The sequence below is a fragment of the Ixodes scapularis genome, unplaced genomic scaffold (genome assembly GCF_016920785.2).
Source record: "Ixodes scapularis isolate PalLabHiFi unplaced genomic scaffold, ASM1692078v2 PGA_scaffold0__279_contigs__length_252992795, whole genome shotgun sequence".
Lineage (NCBI taxonomy): Eukaryota > Metazoa > Arthropoda > Arachnida > Ixodida > Ixodidae > Ixodes > Ixodes scapularis.
This window is the reverse complement of record NW_024609835.1, coordinates 88,318,366-88,344,304: the sequence shown is the minus strand read 5'-3', so window position 1 is coordinate 88,344,304 and position 25,939 is coordinate 88,318,366. Positions and strand designations below refer to the sequence as shown.

Below are 25,939 nucleotides of genomic sequence, written 5' to 3'. Positions count from 1 at the left end.
AAGTAACCCTACCAATTAGCTAGCGGAGGGGCTTCTTTCAAAACGACATTTTTATCTTGAGATAATAGTCGTCAACTTCCGGAACACTTACCCGTGATGAAGCTTTCAACGATAAGAGCGAAGTATGCGACTGTGGGCGTCTCCACGGAGGAGGATATGACGTAAGTGGTCGGTATGAAGGACCATCCAAAGAAGGCGAACAGGAAGTAGTAGCGTGCTGCACAAGGGAGTTCGGAGTCACATTCAACTCTCCATCACATGACTATTGGTACACTTAAAAACCTGCAATAATTTCGGCATTTCACCCATGCTTTATTATTGAATCTATACGCTTTCCTTAAGAAATAACACAATGCATTCTTGGAAGGCAGCCGAAAAGAAGTTGGCCATATTCTAAAAAGGTACGTTAATTTCTGGAGTGATATGTGCGTCTATTTCTTGCGTAAAACTCATAATGTAACAAATAAAAACTGGGAAACGATGCTTTGAAAAATAATCTGCGTTTGCACGAATCGCAAATTTAAATTGGTCCCAAGCTTGTTTGCATTTAGCAGTACAGAAAGGCCGGCGAAGCGCAGTGAAATGAAAACTGAAAGCGTACACTACGGGAAAAACGGTCATAAATTCTGAATAGAAGTTGATTTTAGTACTAATCAACTCTACTACGTGTTAAAACCCCATTTACAAAGAACGAGCCAGCAATGTACGAATCAAACACACTAATACTAAGAAACTGTCAGAGAAAGATAAGATGCTGTCGAGCCCCCAATTACCAATTATCGTGTGGCGAAAAACAAAACAAGAAACGTGTCATTTCTGGACAACGCCAACAGCACTATGTGACCTCCGGGTCCACACATTCCCCACCGCACCGGTATATTTATTGCTGGCGTTGGAAACAGAAATGATAAGGATGACGCGTGTGCGATTTCTCGAGCAAAACTCCCAGTGTGGAACAGTTTTTCGTGCATCCTGTCATTATCTATATTATTCTAGAAATGTAGCGTGCGATATTAAAACGTCCCTTCCTCACACATTCAGAAAGTGTTGAAAACGAGAAAAAGCCCACACATAAACAAGTGAGAAGTTCACCTCCGCCCCCAACAACCCCCTTCAGTGGAAAACAAATTACCAATATAAATAAGTTCCCACAAAACACGCAAGGACATATGAGATGGTATAATAAACTATTACCCTTATTTACAACTAATGTATTATTTTAAATTCTTGTAGATACAGGTAAAATATTGTTCCTTTTAGTAGAGACCCCGCGGTTTTGTGTTTATCCCCAGTGGAATTCAATCTCGAGAATTATAAAAGGTAGTAAGGGTATGCAGTACAAATAATGGTGTATTCTCTGCCGTGAAGATTGTTCGGGTCTCCCACGTAGATGGGCAAGAAGGCCGCGAAGCAGGCGATGTTGTACGTGACGAAGTCGACGAGGAAGTTGATGAGCCAGTAGCGGGTGGACGAGATGCCGGTCAGGAGCTGCAGCATCTTGGCCTTGCTGACCGTCTCCTCGATCGGGATGGCGATGTAGGCGGCCGCCAGCAGGGACAGCAGTAGCGGCAGGATCAGCGAGTCCATGATGCGGGCCGTCAGCGCCGTCGTGTACATGGGGCCCGTCACGGTGTCTTCGACCGTCTCGATGCTGTAGGTGATGCTGCTTTGGTTATCCCTTTGCTGCATCACTTGACCTGAAAGGATCCAGGGGAGAATGTGTTTCGCATGTTCCAAAACACGTCTTTGGTGCATTGCATCGCAACACTACCCTTTGGTTATCGCAACGCCGATCGAAGAGTAAAGGCCGGTTCACACAGCACCGTTTTTTTTACGTTGCCATATGTTACAAAAGCTTACGTCGGCTTACGTTGAGAGCCACCGAAACATCTGTGCTTCGAATGAAGCGTGGCAACCAATTCAAAGAGTAGACTACCACGCCCGATTCCAGGCACTGATGATACGGTGTCTTATCCCTAACGTAAGAAAGCGCAAGGAAGCGATCCTGTGTTAACCAAACTTTAAAGGAGCTGTGCAACGATATTCAGTTGGAATGTTTTTCACTATACATGAGCTTACTGGCACTAGTGGGACTCAAGGATACTCGCACGCAACGCCACTGGCCAAGAAACTCCTTTGTTGCGGTGAAATTTCAAGGACAAAAGCAATTATTTTCGTTTAATTTCTTCTTTGCAAAATTTGATGACGTAACGTGGGGATCGCAGAACACCCAAGTGACGATATTTGAATGCGGTTCATAGATTGGACCCGAGCCCTGCGTGGGCACTCAATTTGGGCTCGTGATAATTACTGGCTCGAGAAGCATTCGGGTAGTCGCCCGCGTCCAATCGCTGCAACGACGACAATAGCCGAGCCATAACAATGTCTGGAACTCAGCGCGTGTCCTGTGCTTCGCCAACCCCAGCGCGTGGCTATGATCAACATTGGCGGCATATAATCGGCTCCAGATCGCGTGGCCGCTTGTCCTGGCTGCGAGTTGAGGGGGTGAACGCTGCTCGTTTTTCTTCAATTTTTTTTTCTGGGACTTCTATTGCGTGAAGTGAAAAACGAACGCGTGTTTCATAGGTCATTAACGTCAGGGATCTGTTCTAAGCGGTATTTGCGCAAAGTACAAAAATTGTTGCATCGCCCCTTTAAGGCTCGTTTAAACTCCAACGTCGAGCGCATAACAAACGTGGCGTAGATCAGCGCAAAGAGATACTGATTGGTCGCTGATATTGAGTTCCCTCTCGCCGGCCAGTGAAAGGCGTGCGTTCTGCGCAAGTTCTCGTGTCGAATCCACGAGTCGCGCTCGACTGCCGTCAGGCGGGTGGTTTTGATCCCACAATTACATCATCAAGCTTCGCGATGGCAAGACTGAAAGAAATAGTCCCCTTTTGTCCTCGCAATTTCACCGCGACAAAGAGGCTTCTGAATCAGTGGCGTTCTGTGCGAGTATACTTGGATGAAGCTAGGACCAGTACGCCTCTGCAAAGTCATTAACATTCTAACCCGATACCGTTTCATGACACCTTTAATATAAAAAAAATTAAACTACATTTCTTAGAATTTTCAACATTACATGAGAAGACATACGGAGATAATTTCAGCAGGACACGAAGGGCTCCTGTTGCATCTAGTCATTGTAATTTACTTGTAGAATACCCAGTCACATTTAGGACAGCCCAACTCGTAGTATATTGTAGTTTCCGTTGCGAGTTCTGTTGTTTTGTAGCGAACATGTACACAAGCTCGGCTTTTAATTCCGTGAGGTTATGATTGCAATTTTGTTTTCGCAAGTTCCTTGGCTTTATGTTTTTTCCCCCCTAAATTTTTTTTTTTGTCAACCTCACCATTTGCCATTGTAAGAAGGCCAAGAGCTCGCCATGTTGTCCCTGCAATTTTGTTTCCTGAAATCTCTTCATTAAGCGATGGGGATAATTGAAGTATTATCTCGGGAATGTCGGCCATTGCTAGCGTCGCCTGCTGATGTGGGCACTCTCAACTGAGAACTCCAATGCATACCCAGAATCCATCATCTACTTGGTTTTCAATCATTCTCTACGAGAAACCTTTCTTTGGCAGAAACTTACGTAGATATTCGAAGTCCCTTGCAGCTAAGAGGAGAAAGAAAAGGGCAGAAATTAGGAATTGAATACAACTTCAGCTGATTGAAATACAGGGTGTCCCTTTTATCGAATGAAGATTTTTCCTAAAAAAAAGTTGTGCGGTCTGCAAATGAGTTATATGGCCAGGCGGACATTAAGTTGAGGGCGAATGCAACTCATATAGGAGTAATTAACGAAAATTCACTATTTTTTTTAGAGTTTTAGGGCACATGTTTATATTGAAGGAATGGAGGCAATCAATGTTGACCAACCCAGTTTTTTAAAAATCCTGCATTGAGCACAGCATGAAAAAACATTTTTTTTTTTTGGCGTGTCAGAGGCCCTTTAAAAACCGGTCGAATTTGTGAGGTTTTTCAGAAAGCCGTAAAATGCTTTGCGTGCCTTTTATAGTTCTGCAATTTGTTGGTTTAGTGGGTTTCGATGATGCTGAGCAATTTTCTAATTTAAACCCTTAAACACAATATTAAAAAAGTTTATTAGGAAAAAATAATTAACAAGTTAATTATCCCGAACTTTAATCATTTTCTTAAATGGGCCCCTGGCCCAGAACCACAACCCCACGAGCCTTTCTTTGTTGAGATGAGTAGTTTTCGCAGGAGCGATTTGGCCTGTGTTCTCTGAAACACCCTATATATATATATATATATATATATATATATATATATATATATGTATGTATGTATGTATGTATGTATATATATATAACGGGCATGGTGGCGGGAGGCCGAAGGCGTGGGTATAAAACTGAGAAGAAAAAAAGAGAAGAAAAAAACCCTTAGTGAAAAACAGCAACATCGGACATTCTAATCTTCGACGTTTCGGCCGGAGTCCGGCCTTCCTGACGAAGGCCGGACTCCGGCCGAAACGTCGAAGATTAAATCGTCCGTTGTTGCTGTTTTTCACTAAGGGTTTTTTTCTTCTCAGTTATATATATATATATATATATATATATATATATATATATATATATATATATATATATGTGTGTGTGTGTGTGTGTGTGTGTGTTCTTTTTTTAATGTCGCTCGAACGTTTCTTATTAATTTGGTTATATTTTTTTCCCGTATAATCGCAAGCTTTCTTAATTTAGAGATCATTACCTTTTCCCGAACTTCGCAATCGTGCACTCTACCTCAACGCGACCAAAACAGCGTTGGTCAATATGAGTCAATCCAGTTTAATGCTAATAACAAAAACAAAACGCATGGGGAGTTTCTAGAATGCTTAGCTTTGAGACGGACTGCGACATATGCTTTGTGCTGGCGTCGCATCAGCGATGATCGTGGTGACCTTAGCAACTTAGCGCGTACCTCCCGCAGCGTGCGTATCGCGCCAGTGAATTTCTTTTTCCAAGTAAGAACAGGTAGGAATGACTACCAGCATGGTGCGACGACGTTACAAGCGAGCCATGCATAGGGTGTATTCACTGGACGCCATATTTTAGTGCACTGTTCACTGGGCGGGCTCAGAACGAGCTCACATTTATAGGCTCCCTAAGACCGGCAATCTTGATGGTGTGGAATGCACGTTCAAAAAATGAAAGCCGTTTACAACTCCCTGTGACGCCGAATTTGAGCGCAGCTCTTGAGGAGGAGGGAAGGGTACTGGGGGGATCAGTTGACCTCGGAAGGGGGGGGGGGGGTCACGTGATCTCGGGGGTCACGTGACCTCGAGGGTCACGTGACCTGGGAGATCACGTGACCTCGGGGGAGGGGTCACGTGACCTGGGGGGGTCACGTGACGATGACGTCATCAATGATGATGGCGATGACTATGCGGATGCCGATTACGTCGTTGGCATCCGCATCGCCATGGTCATCATGACTGATGACGTCATCAGTGACGTCATTGGTGACGTCATCGTCATCGTCATCATCACTGATGACGTCATCGTCACGCGACCCCCCAGGTCACGTGACCCCCCCCCCCCTAGGTCCTCCCGAAGGAACCCGAGGTCCTCCCGAGGGCCTCCCCTAGGAGCCCGAGGTCCTCCCGAAGGAACCTGAGGTCCTTCCGATGTCCTTCCGAGGTCTTCCTGAAGAAGCCCGAGGTGCTTCCGAGGTCCTCCCGAAGGAACCCGACGTCCTGGGGGGGTCACGTGACGATGACGTCATCAGTGATGATGACGTCATCGTCATCGTCATCATCACTGATGACGTCATCGTCACGTGACTCCCCAGGTCACGTGACCCCCCCCCCCCCTAGGTCCTCCCGAAGGAACCCGAGGTCCTCCCGAGGTCCTCCCGAAGGAGCCCGAGGTCCTCCCGGGGTCCTTCCGAAGGAACCCGAGGTCCTTCCGAGGTCCTCCCGAAGGAACCCGAGGTCCTTCCGAGGTCCTCCCGAAGAAACCCGAGGTGCTTCCGAGGTCCTCCCGAAGGAACCCGAGGTCCTGGGGGGCATCTTCACTTAAACAGCGCAAATAAGTTACGTAAGGAAGAGACAAGAGGAAGGAAAGAGCGCTGACTCACAACTGAGGTTTTAATAATGATGTAGGGAAAGAGAAGGAAGGTGTCAAGTGCTGTAATATTATTAAATTAAAGAAAGTTACAATTATTAACCTCTTTCTAAGGGCCAAATTAACGGAATGACAATTTGCATTTCTAAGTAACCCAAGTGAATATATCTACGTACAAATATTCAGAAGTGAACTACAAAGTTGTCGGTGATCCAACGGTTACTGGTTGTCACAGCCAGAAAAAAAGAAGAAGAATCACGATGTCGACGGTGATCCCAAGGGCGTTGGCTTCCACAGAAATGAAAATTGAGAAGGAAAAAGAAGAAGAAAACAGGAATAAAAATAATTTAGGGACTAAAATTCAAAAATTGGAGCTCTTTCGCCGTCAGAGCAATCGAAGGCGTACTTATGCAGGCTAGGCCCTTATTCGCGATCTTGCACGCCTCGTACACCTCTCTAGTCTTTTGTTCTTCAAAATGTTTAAAGGACCAATGCAACAATATTTGTACTTTGCGCAAATACCGCTTAAAACGGATCCCTAACGTTAATGACCTATGAAACACGCGTTCGTTTTTAACCCCACGCAATAGAAGTTCCAGAAAAAAATTTAAGAAAAACGAGCAGCGTTCACCCCCTCAACTCGCAGCCAGAACAAGCGGCCACGTGATCTGGAGCCGATTATATGCCGCCAGTGTTGATCATAGCCACGCGCTGGGGTTGGCAAAGCGCAGGACACGCGCTGAGTTCCAGGCATTGTTATGGCTCGGCTGTTGTCGTCGTTGCAGCGATTGGACACGGGTCAAAACCCGAATGCTTCTCGAGCTAGCAATAGACCATTTGCAGTCTCTCCCAAGCGCCCCGGCGCGCGCGCGAGGAATCTTGGGATCGGTGTTCTGTCGGCCCCCGTCGTCTGGCTGCTCTCCGTTGGAATCGCATCACCTCGCCCTAGACATACTTTTCATCTTCGTTGTTTATACTTAATAATCCTCTTTTTTATCTACTCCAGTGTATTTTTCTTGTTCATAAGTGTATCTATTTCGTTCAGCGCTTTGTATTTCTTCTGTATATTACGTGTTTTTGTGCATATTCCATCGTTTTCGACGCGGCCGTCGACGGACACCACGCCGCTTCGTTCGCCGCTCCCGGGGTGAGTACTGACTGTTGCCGTTACGCTCTATCCCGCTCCTAGGCCGTTCATTTAACTCGTGTGCGGTCGCGAGAGAGCAGTTTCGAACATCACTACAAATGTCACCGCTGTAAGCAGAGAAATAAAGTAGTCATCACGAAGCGAAGGCCGACATGCCTTCGCTTCGTGATGCGCTCGCCCTGTGAAATGTGAGCGTGGGATATCGAGTACTGCTTGCGTGCTCAACATTCGGGACGGTGCTTTGTCGTTGCGATCTTTTTGCCCTTCGGACGCTTGCGAAGCTGTACCAGCGGTCGGCGTGCCTCGGCAGCGCTCGTCAACAACCGTCCGCGCAGCATCACATCCTTCGCGTTCGGTTCTTCGTCGCGGCGGGAGAAGGGGTTCTGACTGCGTTTTATGCATAGTATGGGGGAGATTCCATTGTTTATCGAAATTACAGTTCAGCTAGCGCGCTCACTGTGGTGAGGCAAGATTGCCCCTGCGAACCGCGCTAACACAGCGTCCCGCGAGTGCATATCTTTATTGATCATCCCGTTTTCACGCAAGCGCGTGCATATGAAATGCTAGACACTTTTTAGTGGCTCTGCGAACTGCTTCTTTTGGACGAACACTGACGCATTGAAAGCTGGAGTGTCTTTGCCACTCCTGTACAACACTTCACGGTCGTGCCAGCAGCTTTATGCTGCTGGCACGAAACGGATTATGGTCAAAACGCGTTCTTCGTATTCAGAGCTGCACTATATCATGGACACTGACAGGGCAGCAGCAACAAGCAGCTCAGTGACACTGGAGATGCTTGTCCCCAATGCCAGTGCGTGGCTTGCTTTCAGAATGCTCCTTCGACTGTGTAATGTTCGAAAGTGCACAAGAAGTTGTAGATTACAAAAGCTGGCATGTTTGCCTAATAGCAAACGCTCTTTTTTTAGCACAAAGTTTACAGCAGGCTTTTTTTGAGGGGTTGTTACCCTAGATGAACTCTTACTTCGCAAGTTTAGGTTAATTCTGTCAAAACAACACCAAACCCATTAAAAAACTGTGTTGGTCAAATTTCCGTCCTCCTTTTAAAACGCTGACTGAGCTGCCTTTTTTTCAGGGAAGGCTATGGCGACACGGGATGTACCAGAGCCGCAAGAGCTACCACTTCCAGCAGGACCTTGGACCAAGCAGCTGAAGGACTTTCCTTCCGCATTCTCGGAAAGCCACATCCAAGGGCATGGCCAAGCAGCTGGAGCACAGAAGCACACAAGTTCTGGCTACAAAATGTTCAAGGCCCACAAAGTGCAGAACATCTTCCTCCACACCACAAGTGCATCAGAGACAATTGTCAAGGCTAACGTGGAGGCTTCCATGACCCTTACGAAGCGATACGCAGTGCATGCTGTGCTCTGCCAAGATGGGCAGGTCAGCAAGGCTTCCTGTTCCTGCAAGGCTGGACAAGGCGGTGTGTGCAAGCATGTGGCAGCACTGCTTTGGCACATGCTAGACCTGATAAGGGAGGGAAGGTCCTACATCCCGGATGCTCTGGCCTGCACTGAGGGAGCAAGGCAGTGGGGCCCATCTTCAAAGAGAGGTGCAAGTACGGTGTCGTTCAACGAACTAGAATTCGTCAAGCACGACTCTAGCAACAAGGCGAAGAGTGCGAGAAAAACCACGGAAGTGCATGTGGACGTGGCGCAGGCAACCGTCAAGAGGCTGCATACAGATTTCATTGAGAAGGGAATATTCCCAATGTTTGCGGACGTGATGGAAGAAGCTGCCTTCACACCCTTGCCAAGGAAGGTTCAGGAGCACTCGAACACGGATGATGGGGCCTCTGCAGCACGGATCAGCTTGCCCATAAAAGAGTGCTGGAATCACCAGATGCCACCAAGCGATCCATGCACCCTGACTCTTACACAAGCTCAGCACCTGGAGGAACAGACACGTGGCCAAAGCAGAAGTATGCTGTGGCACACGGAACGTGAGAAAAGGATCACGGCATCACAGTTCGGAGACATCGTCAAACGACAAGCACCCGTGAACGAAAAGTTTCTCAGGACGATTTTCTCGGGCGGACATGGCACGACACGTCACATGAGGGCGGGACTTCAGAATGAGGCGGCTGCTCTGAAGCGCTACAAGGCCAAGCAAAAGGTCCAAGTCTTCAGTGTTGGCCTTTGCATCAACCCTGGCCTTCCCATGCTGGGGGCATCACCAGACGGGCTGGTCTGGGACGAAGATATACAGGAGTACGGACTAGTCGAAGTGAAGACCGTGTCACGGGCGATAGATGCGAACCTGACGACCTTCGAGGAGGTGATGAGCAGAGGGTTTGTGGAGTTTATCCATGCGGACAAGAGTGTCGACAAAAAGCACAAGCACTACTACCAGGTGACAGGACAACTTGCGCTCACAGGACTGGAGTGGTGTGACCTTGTTGTTGACTGGGCGAAAGACTGCTGGGTCACACGGGTGCCCTTTGATGAGGCACTCTGGGTGAACGTTATGGTGCCACGCCTGACAGACTTCTTTTTAAATATCGGAAAGACTGAGTGTTGATCATAAAATTGTAGTGTCTGTTGTGGGCGGTTCTAGTGCCAAGTTTGGACACTTTTGGTAATCGGGTTGCAAACACTGCCCGCGTGGGTGGGCGGCTCCGTACGTCAGCCTGCTGGTTTCGACTTCGACAACACCGGTTCTTGGCCTACCCGGTTTACGCAACTCGAGGAGTACGCTTATGCCTCCGTAGTTCGCCAAGCACCACCGGACATTCAGGTGCGGACACTTCTCTACTGCATGGGCCCCGAGGCTCGGGTCCTTCTCGACATGTTCGGCTTGAACGCCGCCTCCCTGAACAACTACAACACGGTGGTCAAGCGCTTCTCGGAACACTTCCTGTACCCCGTCAACGAGGTGTAAGAGTCCTCGAGGTTCCACGAGCGGGTTCAGCAGCCGGGAGAGAGCGTCGACAGTTACTACGCCGAGCTCTGCAAGCTTGTCAAGTGGTGCAACTACCCGTCCCCCAAAGTCGAAGAACGCCTGGTTCGCGACCGGTTCGTTGTTGGTCTTTGCGACGAACGCCTGTCCGGCCAGCTCTGCTGGAAAGCCAAGCTCAGCCTCAAGGACGCGTGGACGCAGGTGAGGCAGATCGAAGACGCCGAAAAAGAAAAAAACTGCTCGCGGGAGTCGAGAGTGTCCAGGTCACCGTCAACGTTGACGCCACCAAGTCTTGTCATGGTCCGACGCACCAACGCAAGACAACAAAACGGTCAGACGACGCATCAGCAGTGTCTTCACTTGGCGATAACGACCCAGGTTCCTGCAGCTACTGCAGTCGGGCCCCCCACACACGCTCAGACTGTCCTGCTCGGCAGTCTCTGTGCAATTATTGCAAGAAGAAGGGCCACTTCGCGGACGTCTGTTGCGCTCGGAAACGAAAGCAGAGCAAGGTGGCGTTCCTTACCGCTCCACGCAATCCTCGAGACTGAGAAGGCCAAGGCCAAGTACGTTGAGGTCAATGTCGACAACTACACGGCGATATTCAAGGTAGATTCCGGCGCGGAGGCGTCTGCTGTTTCGGAAGCCTTCCCGAACTTACCTCATCATCTGGACAAGGTCGACGACCTGCTGACAGCACCAGGAGACCAGTCGCTAAAAGTCATTGGGTACTTCATGGCTACCCTCCTGTGGCGAGGCAAGACCGGTCATCAGCGTCTGTACGTGATCAAGTCCCTCTCTATGCCCCTGCTCGGGTTCCCAGCCATCCAGGCTCTGGGTGTGGTAAAGTTCTTGGACGACATGAAAGTGCCGGCACCGCAGGGACTTTTCAGAGGTCTCGGCACGCTCAAGGAGGAGTACAAGATTCGGCTACGCCCGGATGCGGTTCCGTTTTCACTTAGTGTTCCATGCCGCATACCGATACCCCTGCGCGAGGTGGTGCAAACAGAACTGGCCAAACTGGAGCAAGACGGAGCCATTCGGCGTGTCACCAACCCCACACCTCGGGACGCTGGACTGTTCATGGTTCCAAAGTCGTCGGGAGGTTACCGTGTCTGTATCGACTTTACAAAATTAAATCAAGTTGTCCCGAGAGAACGTCATGTGCTCCCCACCGTCGATCAAGTCCTGGGACTTCTGGGCGATGCGGCAGTCTTCTCGAAGCTCAAAGTTACCTCAAGCTTCCATCAGGTCAAGCTTTCCAAGGACTCTCAAGAGCTTACGATGTTCATTACGCCGTATGGGCGTTATTGCTTTTGCCGACTCCCATTTGGCATCACGTCGGCCCCTGAGTTTTTCCAGCGACAGGTGGCGTGGATCTTGGAAGTCCTAGACGGATTGGTCAACATGGTCGACGACATCCTAGTCTTCGGCAGAACGAAAAAGGAACATGACCAACGCCTGCGGCAGGTGCTGTTGTGTCTCTCCGAGGCCGGCGTCACCCCTAGCTTCCGTCGACGGTTCGGCCTCAGGTGGACCTGTCTACTCGCGTCATCGTGATGTGCCTCGTCCAGCATCACCACCACGTGTTCGTGGTGATGGTACGGGCCGACACTACTCAACCCATTCTGGAAGACAAGTGGTCGCTCCCAAGAGACTCAATCTGTAAAACTTTGTTTTTTTTCACAGCCAAGGTGTCCGATACTCTCCTTGAACATTCTAAAGGGGGGATTTTGCGGGCGGTGCTAGTGCCAAGTTTGGACACTTTCGGTAATCGGGTTGCAAACACTGTGCCCACGTCTTGTGTAAAAAGCCATTGCCTCGTGTGATAAAGGTGCCTTTTGGTTCCTAGCTCTGGACGCTCAGTTGGTTGCTTGCCGTCGCTGGTGGGCTGTGCAGTTTCACCGCCGGCCACAGCCCGGCACGGCAGTGTCACAAAGGAATCAACCTCATTTTTAATGCCAAAGACTTGGAGAACATATAATAAACCAACTTTTGTGAACTGAAAGTGGCTGTCATGACAAGTAGTTGGAATGCCTCAGACTGCTCATGTCGGCACAAGAATTTGTTGCAAACTGTAGCGCGTACCTCTGTCCGATATAGTAGTCGCAATATTTGTGTACTGAAAATAGAGTTTGTGCACTGTGCATGCTAAATTTCATACACTTTTCCATTGTTTACAAACCCACGCCCCAGCGTGTAATCTTCACAGCCTAGCATGCGCGTGGTCGTCAGTTGTGAAACCGTCCAAAGCACGCGCCATACACACAAACACTAAAGATGGTATGAGAGCGTGTGACACCTAAAGAGGGCATGATCCTCTTCTGCATTATGCGCGAAAGTTCCAACAACGACCATGTGCTGTGGCTACCAACGCCGCTTCCGGCGGCCCACCTGGGAGCAAAATTGGTTTACGGTAGTGTCGTTACTGATTTCAGCGCTATTGATGGTGAAATTTTGGTTGCACGTCAAGGTCCCCACATGTTCTTCCTCTGGGGTGACAGACATCTTCCTTTGGTTTAATCTGTAAACCCTCTAATCTTCATTTGCTGGGGCATATTGACGGAGAATTTTAGTAATTCGCACAATTTACAATGCAACAGCTTGTTTTCAACATCTTGAATTTTTGCCTGTGGCACACGCAATGGCATCTCAGTTAAAGCCCCTTCATGTTTTAAAAGTAGCGCAAAGTGCGTCGATGCACGAGGCACGTGCAACATGCAGCCCTTGGGAAGATCATGGCGACACAGCGCAGCACTGAGCTAGATTTCAGACGCCATGTCCTTCCCAGAAGTGGCACACGGTACGTGTCTCGAGAATTTCCACAACAATGAATGGCGCCACTTTTCCCAGGATAGAGGGGCTTTAATCTCAGTCTGCCTGTTGCCCCACCAAACAGTTCTGCTAGGAGTCGACTGTGGCCCCACCATTACGTCTATTTTTCTTTATTAACCACTACATTTCCGCCCTTTTTAGAGGATATGTGTGTATTAAAATAAAACATCCAAAAGTATTGAAATTAATTTAATCAGTCCTAGTTAAAAATTAAGAATAATCAAATGCTCGCTACTCTGTCGTGTAGTGTGCAACCAATCTAAAATTAAAACCTGGCAAGTTTGGACAACATTTTATTGCGTTGAGTACTTCTGACAGGAATCCTAACGTCCTTGATTTCTTTCATCATGACCATCTACCTTTGCTTTGAAACATTTATTTAACGACCAAAGAAGTGGCCACCATATCTGCCCTGCTGTTTGGGCATAAAAAGAGGAAAAGCTTTTAATCTTCTCGGGAGCTTCCAGGGCGAATGAGACAAGTGGCAGCGATCAGGGACTCCTGGGGCTTCAGTAGTCTGGAGTCACCTGGTTGATCTCGGCGAGTATGGTTTCCTTGAGTGCCGTAGGGAGGTTCTGAAGTTGCCCGACTGTGACGTTGTTGGGGGCCAGGTGCACTGCGAGTGGAGGGTGAACGGGCAATCCATCCCAAGAGCTTGGTGACAGGGTGAACACAAGTGTAGCATCCAGAGTCATGTTGCGCTGGTTGCGGAAAAAAGACGTCCGAGGCCCGTTCAGCTAGCTCCTCGGGAGAGACACCTTTGCGAAGGGCAACAGTGGCAGCAAATTGCCTAGGTTTGTGGTCCCCGAGGAGAGAACGGAGGAGCCTTCAAACTTTCGAAAGATGGCTATTGCCGGAGATGGATCTGCACAGGGAAGTCCAGCAGTTGGAAGCGAGTTCCGAAGTGTAGCACGAGATAGTCTTTTGGAGTTTATGTGAAGGTTTGAGGAGTCGTCGTGGTCTGCGAGAACGGCGGTAACAGGCCAACAGGTGAATGCGGCGGTCCAGTAAGTAAATGCTCGTCAAAGCGGCATCGTCCGGTACGGTTAGCCGCTTTGTGGCAGACTTGTGGGCGGACTGGATAGCTTGTATAATGTCGGAAAAGCCAGCAAGTTCCATGACAGAAGAAAGAGCTGCTCGGAAGTTGTCCCACTTAGTGAAGAATGTGTCGCAGCAGGCGCGACAGTGAGATAGGGTTGCGGATAGGAAGTCGTAGCGTAAAATAATGGGGAGGTGATCACCGCCGAGGCGGTCGCCGGCGACATGCCATCTCCAGCGTCGAGGGTAACGAGCACAGGTAAAGTCGGGGCAGGTGTCCTGCTGTTGGGAGGATTGTTTGATACGTGTGGGGGTGTCTGGGATGTTGAGGAACGAAAGTTTCAGCCCTGTGAGGTCTGCAAGAAGCCGCGTGCCGTGGGGAAGGTCAATGTCGTAGCCCCATGCGTGTGTTTGGCATTAAGATCACCGCAAACGGGAACGTCGTCTTTTGGATAAAGACGGGCGAAGTGCTTAAAAAAAGGGATGTTTAGCGGCTGCCTTGTCCAGCGGTTTAGCGATGTGTCTGGAGCCACATAGACAGAGAAGAGAAAAACGGGCCGTTGAGGAATTGGCGGCAACCCGTAACGCTGGTCATTGCAGAGCACCTCTGTGAGGTGTCGAGAAGAGTGAAGCACACTGATCGATGAACGTACAGGGCGGAACGAATCCAAGGCAAGGGGGCACTAGTCTCAATGTTCGGAGCAAGTCCATCGTACTGTGGCAAAGAAGGGAGGGGGCCGTTGATTTCTTGTAGAGCAAACGCAGCGGCCATGTCGGATGACGAGTGAAGATAAAATTTTTCGATGAAGTCTGCCTTCTTCTGTTTAAGCGAGCAACAGTTCCACTGAACAATCCTGGGGGCGCTAACCATGTTTGCGTGGTGATAGTGGGGGGCCGCCGAACGGAATGATGCCCTGCATCGCGAGGCGCCCGATTACTGCACGGGTGCAGGTATCCACGAGAGTAAACAGCGAGTTTTGCATCGTCGGAATTCGCTGCGTGGCTGCCAGCATTTGTTTTGTGAAAAGGGTGATTTGTTGTTGCAAGCCAGTAAAGTCTGACCCTGACGGAAGTAGGGCAGGCGTCTCACTAGTGCTGTTGACAGCTCTCGCTGATTCTGCGAAGGTGGTCCGAGGCGGTTCTGATGTTGGGACTTGTGTGAGGTCGGCGGTGATGTTGTGTGCCGGCGTTAGGAGTTTTGTGGCGAGCACCGGGCGGGAGTCAGTCTTCTGCTTCGCAGACCTCGGTGCTGCGATGAGGGCTTTGGGCGCAGATAACAGCACAGCTTGCTGAGCAGGAGCTAGTTTCAGGCGTCACTGGTGGTGACGCCGGCTTCTCTTTGGATGTTGATGAAGGCAACTGACGACGCTGTGTTGTGCCGTTGGCTTGGGTGTTGTTGGGGCACTGGGCAACGCGAGGCTGGTGCCGTCGAATGTAATGAGTGCCGACCCAGAGTTTGTGAGAGGACCGGCCTGGAGGATAGCAGATTTCCGGCAATGAAGGTTTTTTAGGACGCAGAATCCAGGTCGCCAGACTTTTTTTATGAATCCGCGAACCTGGCCACGGCGAATGGCCTCGTAGCCTTGCACGGAGACCTGCAGAGTGCCGATCGGGATGTATGTTACATTGAGGAATGCATCGCACACTTGAGACAAAGCAGCATCAACTGCAAGTTGATTACTGCAGTCGAGGTACCTCACTTGGTAGGGGGCTGCAATGGTGTAGGAGACCTGAGGTCTATCTGTGCAGCAACTGCAGAGTCAATGGCAAGAAAGACCCCGTCCATGATGCGGCATGGTTTGGCCGGCCGTAGAATGACAGTGTGGGAGAACTCACTGCAGAACGATGCTGCTGGAGGCGCCGCGGGCGGGGCCGCCTTACGTCGGCGAGAGACAGGATGCCATCCGTCCTCCAGGGGGAACGAGTCAGGGTTCGAGTCACGTTGGATGCACCGGGGTGAGGTGGTAAGCTTAGTCGCAGCGGCGCCGAAGAAAAAAATGCCACGAGCACGCTTCGTTTCATTGGCGGCAGTGCGGATGTGGCAACTGTTGTTGAGGGGCGACAACTTGCTTTCGGGATCATCGTCGCCGAGGATGGAGAATGGATTCTGAGTAAAGACCGCAGGTTGAATTCACGCGGCAACAAGTGGTGCATCAAGAAGCGACGTGACGGCAGGAGTGGTTGCACCGGCTGTGGGTGGTGCATTGAGCGGTAAGCTTCAGACAGCGGGAGAAGCCAGCGTGGCCTCGGTGGGTTGTGAGTCCATTTCGTTGGGTAGAGGAAAGTCCCGAGGGCCGTAGTCGGTGCTAATGGTCGTCATGGGTCATGAGGGCGTGTGGGCACAAAAAGTTGCCGGAGCTGAAGTGAGCTAGATAGAGAGATATGGCCTCTTTTTTCTCCACGACCATCTACGAAGCCACAAGACTGCAGCTCTAGCTTCGACTGAGCAGTGGCTCTCTCGTGAAATTGCACAGCAAAGCACAGACCTTCCAGATAGAGTCCAGGCTCTTGCTCATACTGTTTGGGAAAGTACCCCTCAAGATTCGAAAACACTTCATTTGTCCAATCACTCGTTCCACGTGGATCCGGACCTTCGCAATCGCCCTAGTTTTCGCTTCGTCCTCCAGGGAGAGCTGTAGCCTTCCCCCAAGGAAAGGTGGAATGTTCAGGTTAGCCCCTGCAGCTTCGACCTCTTCAGTGATCAAAAAGCCTCTGTCCGCCATGACAGAGTCTCCGGGCTCAAGAAGGTTGCATAGCCCGGAACATGCGGTCAGGGCTTTGTCAGAGACGCGGCCAGGGGCAAGGTCGCTCACGAACGACACGAACCCATTGGGGGTGATGCCCAGCAGTCCCTTGGCAGTGTTGTGGCACTTGTAGCTTGAGTAGGTATCACTCTGCACCCTGAAGTCGCTAGGTGTCTCGATGAAGATTTCCGTGCAATCCAGAATGACTCTCGTCGATGGATACGCCTCGATGAAGCACTCCGGCATGTGCTTGTTCACAACCTGTCGCGACGGCCAGTAGTTGAGTTGAGCAAGGTAGTCCGCTAGGTAACCAATCCAGAATGTCCACACCCGGCTGACTGTGCTGATGTGGATACGAAACCGGTATGCAAGGTCCTGCTCCAAAAGTCCCACCCTCAGGCGGGACAACACGAGCAGCAGCTGATCATCCATGGATAGATAAGGTGACCTTCTCTGCGGACCTTGACTTTCCTTGTGAGCTTCATAACCTGCCTGAACAAACTTGTAAAAGGCGAGAAATCTCTCCAGGGAGTCGAATCCCGTGTAGAAGGCCAGTTTCTTTGGGTCCTGTTGCACGGCTGTGAGCGTGAAGTTCTGAAAGGGGATTGTAGCATCGATGACCTCCTCTGCTTTGTCATACATCTCCTCAAGATGGGCTACTTTCTTCCGCAGAGCTTCATTTTCTTTCTGTAGACGGTCGTTGTCCTTGCGCAGTTTCTCGTTTGCAGAAGCGAGCTCCTCTAGCTGCCTGATGCGATCACGCAGGGCTTGATCGATACATCCTGTGATGCTGTACTGGTGGTCTGCCAGATGGGGAGATAGCAAAATAAATATCACATCATTTTTGCAGTCAAATATCAAAACAAAAAACTAGGCTTTCTCCTTGTAATTGCCTTGGCTCTGCCAAATAGCATATCATGTGCCATACAAAAAAAGCATCACATGTTAAAGGGGCCAAGAAACGATATGCATTTGGATGTTCTGCACCTCATACAAGCATACTGACGTCTGTAGCACAAATATAATCTATATAATAATCTATATACCACAAACCAGAGGCTCCCCTGCCAAGGTTATATTCTGAGGAATAGAAGGCTAATTTACAGTCAGAAATCACAATGTTGAGAAAGCCTAGGGTTCACACCAGGGTGACGACACTTGAATACAGACGGCTTATGAACTGGACCCAAGCACTGAGTGAGCACCTGACTATTTGGTTACAATCAATGCCATGGTAACTATTGGGGCTTGGGCTTGTGTCTAATCACTGCGCCAACAGTAGCAGCTAACCCCTAACAGTAATCATGTGATTATTTTACCTGGCTGTGAGGAAGAGCAGAATATTGCTTGTTCTCAAGCTTTATTGTGCGACAGCAGCATTTAGCAGAAGTAACTGAGTCGGTTTATGACCTCTTTAATGCTGCTCTGTTCCACACGAAGGAGCTATAATGGGAATGCTGGCTATTCGCCTTGAGATCCGATCGTCAGGGGTGCTGCGGGGAAATGCGGAACTAAGCTTTGTTCTACACTTACTTGGAGCACGGAGAATGCTGCGGACGCTAACTCGAAGCCCTGAGAGGCTCCGGTGCAGCGTTCGTGCGCATGCATTGGAGTCAACTGCGAATTCTAAGAGCATGCATAGCCTTGCCCGTGCTCCATAACAAAAGTGGGGATGGTTTTTTTGTGGACGCCAGAGAATCGCCGCTTGTCTTGTAGGAAACAATGGATAAACAAAAGCATGTGTCCCCACTTTTCAATCTGGATCTTGAGGCAAATAACATGCAAGCAGGGCTGTGGCAGCATCTCCTTTGTACCTGGCAGACAATGAAGTGAGGGTGTGACCGCAATCTGAAAGAACAACTCCGCGGGTACCTTGCATGTGCGGTATCTTAGAGTGCACCGTGCCATATGGTGCTGCGAGTATGGAACGGCCACAACTTGCGTGCTATAGCCAGCGGTGACTGAGTTAGTACAGTTTGTAAAGTTCGACGTACTGCATGTAAGTGTTCCATGCACCTATCGGGACTGCTGCACAGTTGACAGGGATGCCAAATAAACAGACGAGCAACACTGATGCTCAATGTTAGGAGCTTACCGCTAGCTATTACATCATCAGTGTCAGGGGCACCAGCGGAGGCCAAGGGGCTGCCGGGTTGTGCTGGCTCCTGGCTAGCAGGCAGGGTCACGGTCTGTGCCAGGTCAAGGTCCGACAGAAAGTAGGCCGGCAGCGGCTGCAGCGCATGGCGCTTCCTTGCGCAGATCATGTTTGGGACCTTTGGGCAGGCCGCAACATCTGCAGGCAAGGATAAGGCAATTGTTCACGCAATTATTTTATAAGCATTACATACCGGCTGGAATTCTGTCTAGCACAGGGCACAGCTTACACTGTACGGAGCACATAACATGTCAAACAACCAAGAGCTCAGCTGGATCAATAGCGGTCACTGTTTCTACCCTTTGGTAGCTGGTCTGGAATGTTGTAGCCAAATAGCGATTGTTGCAGTTCTTTCTGAGACGAAGTGCATTCAACAGCCACCGGCGTATAAAAGAAGGGAACAAAGTTTATATCCTTATTCAACATAGTTTGGCACACAACAAAAGGTTTGTCCCAAGCGAGCCAATCAGAGTACACTTCTCTAGTAAAGAGCTGTCACATACATTTGACTTCAACACTTCAATCAGTTCACAGGGGTTATAGAGTCTGCCACCTGCCATGTTACTGTGAAATCGACTATATTCGGTGCCATCTTAGGCTGTCCATACTTGCCTAAAGGGCCCTTTATTAAACATAATTATATTTCCGCATTCATATGTGTTTCCATTTGTGACACGAACGATATGCACAGCTGCAACTTCTTACAAAGCAGTTGGCTCAAGCATATTACGACCGCAAACTCCTGACAAGGCATGTCCAACTCTATCTGCTTGAATGGTCACTAGGAAGCTGCCTAGTCAAGCAAACACGGTGGACAGTAATTATAGAGTCCTTGCACCTGACGTCAGTTTTCGCTCAAAATATTTTTAGAATTCATGTTGGTACATTTTCTCCTATGTTTTTCTATGTGCTAAGAGAGTGTTTTCCAGCTCGCTGAAGTCCTCTTGCATTGTGACCGACTGTGTCAGATAGAGCAGTCGGAAATATAAAGAAGCATCGTCTGGTACCGTTCAAACACACTGCTGTTATTTAGAGTCGAGATGAGCTGGCACTTCAATGTACGACAGGAAACATGCAGAGCCTTCACTACTTTCCACAACGAGAGAGCTGGATTAAAAGCTGTCATTTGGGGCCATCAGAGATGAAGGCAGCAGAGCGACATCCCCTGGTGCCTTGAGCAGCAAGCTAGCTAAGCCAAGCCAAATCCTTGAAAAAGGCAGTCAGTAGGTTTATATGCCACCTATTCCCACTGCAAATTTAATGACGGACGAGAATGTTATACTTTTTCAGTTTCAGTGATATCCTTGATGCTACTTAACCGCACGTCGCAAAACCTCTTTTCGATTGCAGTCCATTTGCGTCGTCTAGCCGTTGAGAGATCTCATGTATTCAGACAAAACATTGTTATTATGTCTGCAGCTCTACAAAATCTGACATTACGATTGCTTGAAGCTCCGTCTTTTTCTATGAGAGCGATGATTGCTTCCGTAGGTCACGTATTTCGCCATGCTCACTGGGTAGCACCGCTGTCCACAAATCACCAGACGCCACCAGCAGTGACGTAGCTCACGTGAGAAACGACCCATGTATACAGTGATCACAAGCAAGAATATAAGCAGGGAAAAACAACTATTGCAGAAAGAAACAAAAATAGGCAAATAACATACACTTCGGAAATGTCCTGGTTGGAAAAAACCGGGGAGCTTTGTCCTCGTACTTCTTTCTCCCAGTTTCGTTAAAATGAGCGCCGCATATTCTGCTGTCAGAGGTTGGCGTCCACAGAGAGAACCGTCCAGTGGTACCTGCATGCAAAAGAAGCAGTTAGCACCATATTAAGATTCACCCATTCAACTTTGGAGCAAGTGCAACTCAATCTCAGTGGTAAGAATGGATGCAGCAGCCGTGGCGTCTGAACAGGGGCGTCAGTAAACTATCCGGGCAAGGGGGTAGAATTCAGTTCTCCTCCTCCCCCATCGTCACCCCACCGCCTTCTAAACACTTCCAGTACCATTGTGCAGCGGGCACTAAGAACAAGCACATAGTTTATGCCTAACAAACCTGGAGTGGATGCACGCTGAAAATGATAGAAGCACTGTGAGAGTATCTTTGCTTTAGCTGTAGGGTAGTGAGATGAAGCGACATTCCTGCGATGCAATCAAATATTGGTATGTCGGTGCAGGTGGAAGTGGCCAAGAGAGTGAAAAGGGCACATGCAACATCTGGGATTCTTTGAGATTGTCTTTTTTGTTTCAGTCGTATGTTGCACTTATAGGTCAAAAATAATGAATGCTATTTTTATTTTTAAAAAAAATGTGTTTCGCAGGTATGTTGTACATATGGGTAAAATGACTTGGGCCACGTCGGACAGTACACACACTGTACCTTCCTGATCATTGTCAGGAAAGTGTAGATAACAAGTAAAAAAATATGGTAAATACCTTTCCTGTTGATTCGCTGTACCCAAATGTTGCGTAGATGGCTGTTCTTCGGAAAGCGATTCCAGGACACATGCTTGGCAGTGAGAGTGGTGTGGGCACAGCCCGGTACACAGCAGGTTGTACCGCCCGTCATGTGGCTTCTGAGGGTGACCTAAGAAGATACTACATTCAGCTGACATCTCGAATAGTGAAATAAATAAGTGAAGTGACCATCAGTTTCAAAGTTGCAGTTGCTGACATAACTCGCTTGCTAAGGGCCCGCTCAACTCACAACCGCTGTTAAGAGCGATTGTGAAGCTATGCGATGTACTACATACGCATACCAGCCGCGACGATGAATCACCGGCGCTCGCGGACGGTCAGCGAACGCGAGAAAAGTGACGCCGCGCGGACGGTTGTTGACGAGCGCTGCCGAGGCACGCCGACCGCTGGTACAGCTTCGCAAGCGTCCGAAGGGCAAAAAGATCGCAACGACAAAGCACCGTCCCGAATGTTGAGCACGCAAGCAGTACTCGATATCCCACGCTCACATTTCACAGGGCGAGCGCATCACGAAGCGAAGGCATGTCGGCCTTCGCTTCGTGATGACTACTTTATTTCTCTGCTTACAGCGGTGACATTTGTAGTGATGTTCGAAACTGCTCTCTCGCGACCGCACACGAGTTAAATGAACGGCCTAGGAGCGGGATAGAGCGTAACGGCAACAGTCAGTACTCACCCCGGGAGCGGCGAACGAAGCGGCGTGGTGTCCGTCGACGGCCGCGTCGAAAACGATGGAATATGCACAAAAACACGTAATATACAGAAGAAATACAAAGCGCTGAACGAAATAGATACACTTATGAACAAGAAAAATACACTGGAGTAGATAAAAAAGAGGATTATTAAGTATAAACAACGAAGATGAAAAGTATGTCTAGAGCGAGGTGATGCGATTCCAACGGAGAGCAGCCAGACGACGGGGGCCGACAGAACACCGATCCCAAGATTCCTCGCGCGCGCGCCGGGGCGCTTGGGAGGACTGCAAATGGTCTATTGTCACGAGCCCAAGTCGAGTGCCCACGCAATGCTCGGGTCCAATCTATGAACCGCATTCAAATATCGTCACTTGGGTGTACTGGGACCCCCGAGTTACGTCATCAAATTTTGCAAAGGAGAGATTGAATGAAAAGGATCGCTTTTGTCCTTGAAATTACACCGCAACAAAGGAGTTTCTTGGCCAATGGCGTTGCGTGTGAGTATCCTTGAGTCCCAGGTGTGCCAGTAAGCTCGTGTATAGAGAGATACATTCTAATTGAATATCGTTGCACAGCTCCTTTAAGCACCTTAGTCTCAGAAACCAGTAACCGTTGGATCACCGACAACTTTGTAGTTCACTTCTGAATATTTGTACGTAGATATATTCACTTGGGTTACTTAGAAATGCAAATTGTCATTCCGTTAATTTGGCCCTTAGAAAGAGGTTAATAATTGTAACTTTCTTTAATTTAATAATATTACAGCACTTGACACCTTCCTTCTCTTTCACTACATCATTATTAAAACCTCAGTTGTTAGTCAGCGCTCTTTCCTTCCTCTTGTCTCTTCCTTACGTAACTTATTTGCGCTGTTTAAGTGAAGATGTCTATCCAACTCGCCCAGCAACTCATTTTGGTCCTGGGGGGGTCACGTGACGATTGCGTCATCAGTGATGATGACGATGACGATGCGGATGCCGATGAAGTCATTGGCATCCGCATCGTCATCATCACTGATGACGTCATCATCACGTAACCCCCCCCCCCCCCCCCCCCCCCCCTAGGTCCTCCCGAAGGAACCCGAGGTATTTCCGAGGTCCTCCCGAAGGAACCCGAGGTCCTCCCGAAGGAACCAGAGGTCCTCCCGAAGGACCTAGGACCTCGGGTTCCTTCGGGAAAATTTACCCATAATGCACCGCGCGGTTACGCCGACGGCGACGGCGACGGCGACGGCGACGGCGACGCCGACGCCGCTCAAGCCGGAAACGGGCGCCTAAGAGCTGCGCTCTAAAAAAGTCTGGGGAAGCTCGTGGCCAGCACGCGCTGAGCAATTACGCACAGAGCCATGGCCGCCAGTGATTACGCCCTGTACTTCACCCCAAAACAACCCAGCGGGGTACGCAGTATTTGAAAGGTGAATTACCAATATTGGTGGTGATCACTTTAGCCTGTATCTCGGCGAGATCCAGCTCTTTAAGCCCTTGCCAGGGAAGAAGGCCCAACGCAATCGTCCGCATGACGACAAGCATAAATATGAAGATGAGGAGCATGGGTATAGACAGGTAGCTCCTTTTATAGTAGCATAGTTTCTTGTAGAGCAGAGCCCTGATCTGGAGGCTCAGGAGGGCGAACCCCGTGACGGGCACAAAGTCCCTGTTGTACGCTGGACGAGGAAGGACAAGGCATTTTAGTGCAATGGGCACACAAAAAGGCCGTCTACGTGAGGTAAACAATATGCTTTTTTTTACCACTCTGGCATTTACAATGCGGCAATAACTGGTCAACTTTGACCAAGGACACGAAAGGATAAGTTTTCCGTCTATGGTAAAATGCGACAGTAAAAACAACCATAGCAAACCCGAGACCACACCGTGCACGAAATAAACGAGAAAGAAAAATGATCCAACAAGGAAGTTTTAAGACTTCCTTCTTCAGTCCGTTTCTCTTTTTCTTTTCTGTTCTTTTGTTTCGGGCGCACTATATGGATGTAATTCAGCAGCTAACCTGCGTTTTCTTCGCTATCTTCAGTCAAAACAATTGCGAACGCTGCTAGAATCGGTTTGGGCGTCGACATCTGACCAAGCTTTACCGCGTGTACTAGACATCGATTACACGGACACGTCTTCAAGATATTCAGATTAGATTGTTTTTATTTTATAAGTTATTTCGCAGCAGATATTAATTTAATATTGGTAGGAGAAAATGAGCACGACAGGGGAAGTTTTTCAGTTGTTCCGCCTGCCCAAGGATTGTACTTTCTACCCCGATAAGACTTGGGCGTCTCGTGGGCATCGAGTGTGCTTGCACAACCAAAGCAAGTGAAAGGCAACGAGCGTGTGCTGGAGGCAGAATAACCGAGACAGACGCACTGCCATAAGCGGCGAGACGTTTTTGTGGCGCCCTCCTATGATTCCCACTCATGACGTCAATACTTCGCGAACAACAAGTTCGATAGTGCTTGTAATGAGCATTGTAGAAGCTTAAAATCATTGTGCTCTGAAACCAACACTGCCAACACCGTCAAAATTGAAGTTCCTACATTACTCTTATTTCTGTCGATAAGAAATCCTTTTATGACGTCATAGTCAGCATTTGGCCAATCGTTGCAGACCAACCACAGCGTCTCTTTCGGTCGCGCACGTCGCCAATAGACTTAAGGCCGGTTTTCACATGCAGCGTAGCGCTTCTCACGTGTCGTCGTCAGCTACTTATCTTCTGCCATGAGCAGCAGTTTTGCTGGTGCGATACAAACCTGGTGAACGCTCCCAAAAGCACGCGCTTAGCGCTAGGTCAGCGCTATGTTTGTAGCACTCCGCTGCATGTATGAACAGGCCTTTATTCACTGATATTATTCGAGAATGATTTTTTTAAATCTATTTTTGCCACGCCGCTTTATTAAGTGAAATCATCAACACTATCGCTTGATCAAGAATGAGGCGTGGCACCTCTTCACAGTGGTGCGTCAATGATCTTCGATCTCAACTTTATTGTTTACTTTAAATGTTTACACGTATGTTTGTCTCATGAGCAGCACCAGCAGTAAGTGTGAAACACACGTAAAAAAAAATCGCGTTGCGTCGCTGCGCCGAGCGGCGTATCCTTAGGAACCGCCGCTGACGCTGACTCGACCGCATGCTACGTTGACATATTGCCACACGTGTCGGCGAGCGAGTGCGTGCGTGGCCGAGTGATTACCGCGCTTGACTGTCGCGCGGAAGCTGTAGGTTCGATTCCAGTCAGCGGACTACCCTTTTATTTATTCTTCCAGCAACTTTCCAGCGCGTCATGGGCACCGTACAGGCTGGGCTGAAATGGCAGAGCTGTCCCGTCTACCTTGACGACGTCGTAGTGTTTTCAAGCGACTTTGACGACCACTTGCGACGACTCCGAGCTGTTCTCTAGGCCATACAGACCGCCGGCCTCACTCTGAAGCCATCGAAGTGTCCGTTCGCCTATGACGAACTGAGGTTCGTTGGCCATGTGGTTAGCAATGATGACGTTTGCCCAGACCCAGAGAAGACTCGCGCCGTCGCGGCATTTGCAGCACCGACAGACAAGAAGGTTGTGCGAAGATTCCTTGAACTATGTGCATACTATCGGCGCTTCGTTCGCGATTTCGCAAAGATTTTGGCCCCGCTCAGAGACCTCACAAAAGACACTCAAAAACTCAAATGGGCCGAGGAGCAACAGCAGGCATTCGACGAGCTGAAATGACAACTCCACACTCCTCCGGTTCTTGGACGCTTTGATCAAGATGCGAAAACCAAGATTCATATGGACGGAAGTAACGCAGGGCTTGGCGCGGTACTGGTTCAAGTGCAAGAAGGCACCGAGCGAGTCATCGC

General features: G+C 49.2%; 1 protein-coding gene across 1 annotated transcript in view; it reads right to left on the bottom strand.

Annotated features, from left to right (window-relative positions):
• Positions 1-1,311: 1,311 nt before the first annotated feature.
• Positions 1,312-25,939, bottom strand: part of LOC120843720 (ATP-binding cassette sub-family A member 7-like) — a 49,415-nt gene continuing 24,787 nt past the window's right edge. Inside the window, exons 11-12 of the mRNA XM_042292404.1 lie at positions 23,518-23,757; positions 1,312-1,697 (exon numbers count right to left, since the gene is read on the bottom strand). Of these exons, the coding sequence (XP_042148338.1) occupies positions 1,312-1,697; positions 23,518-23,757 (626 nt within the window). The remainder of the gene's footprint in view (positions 1,698-23,517; positions 23,758-25,939) is intronic.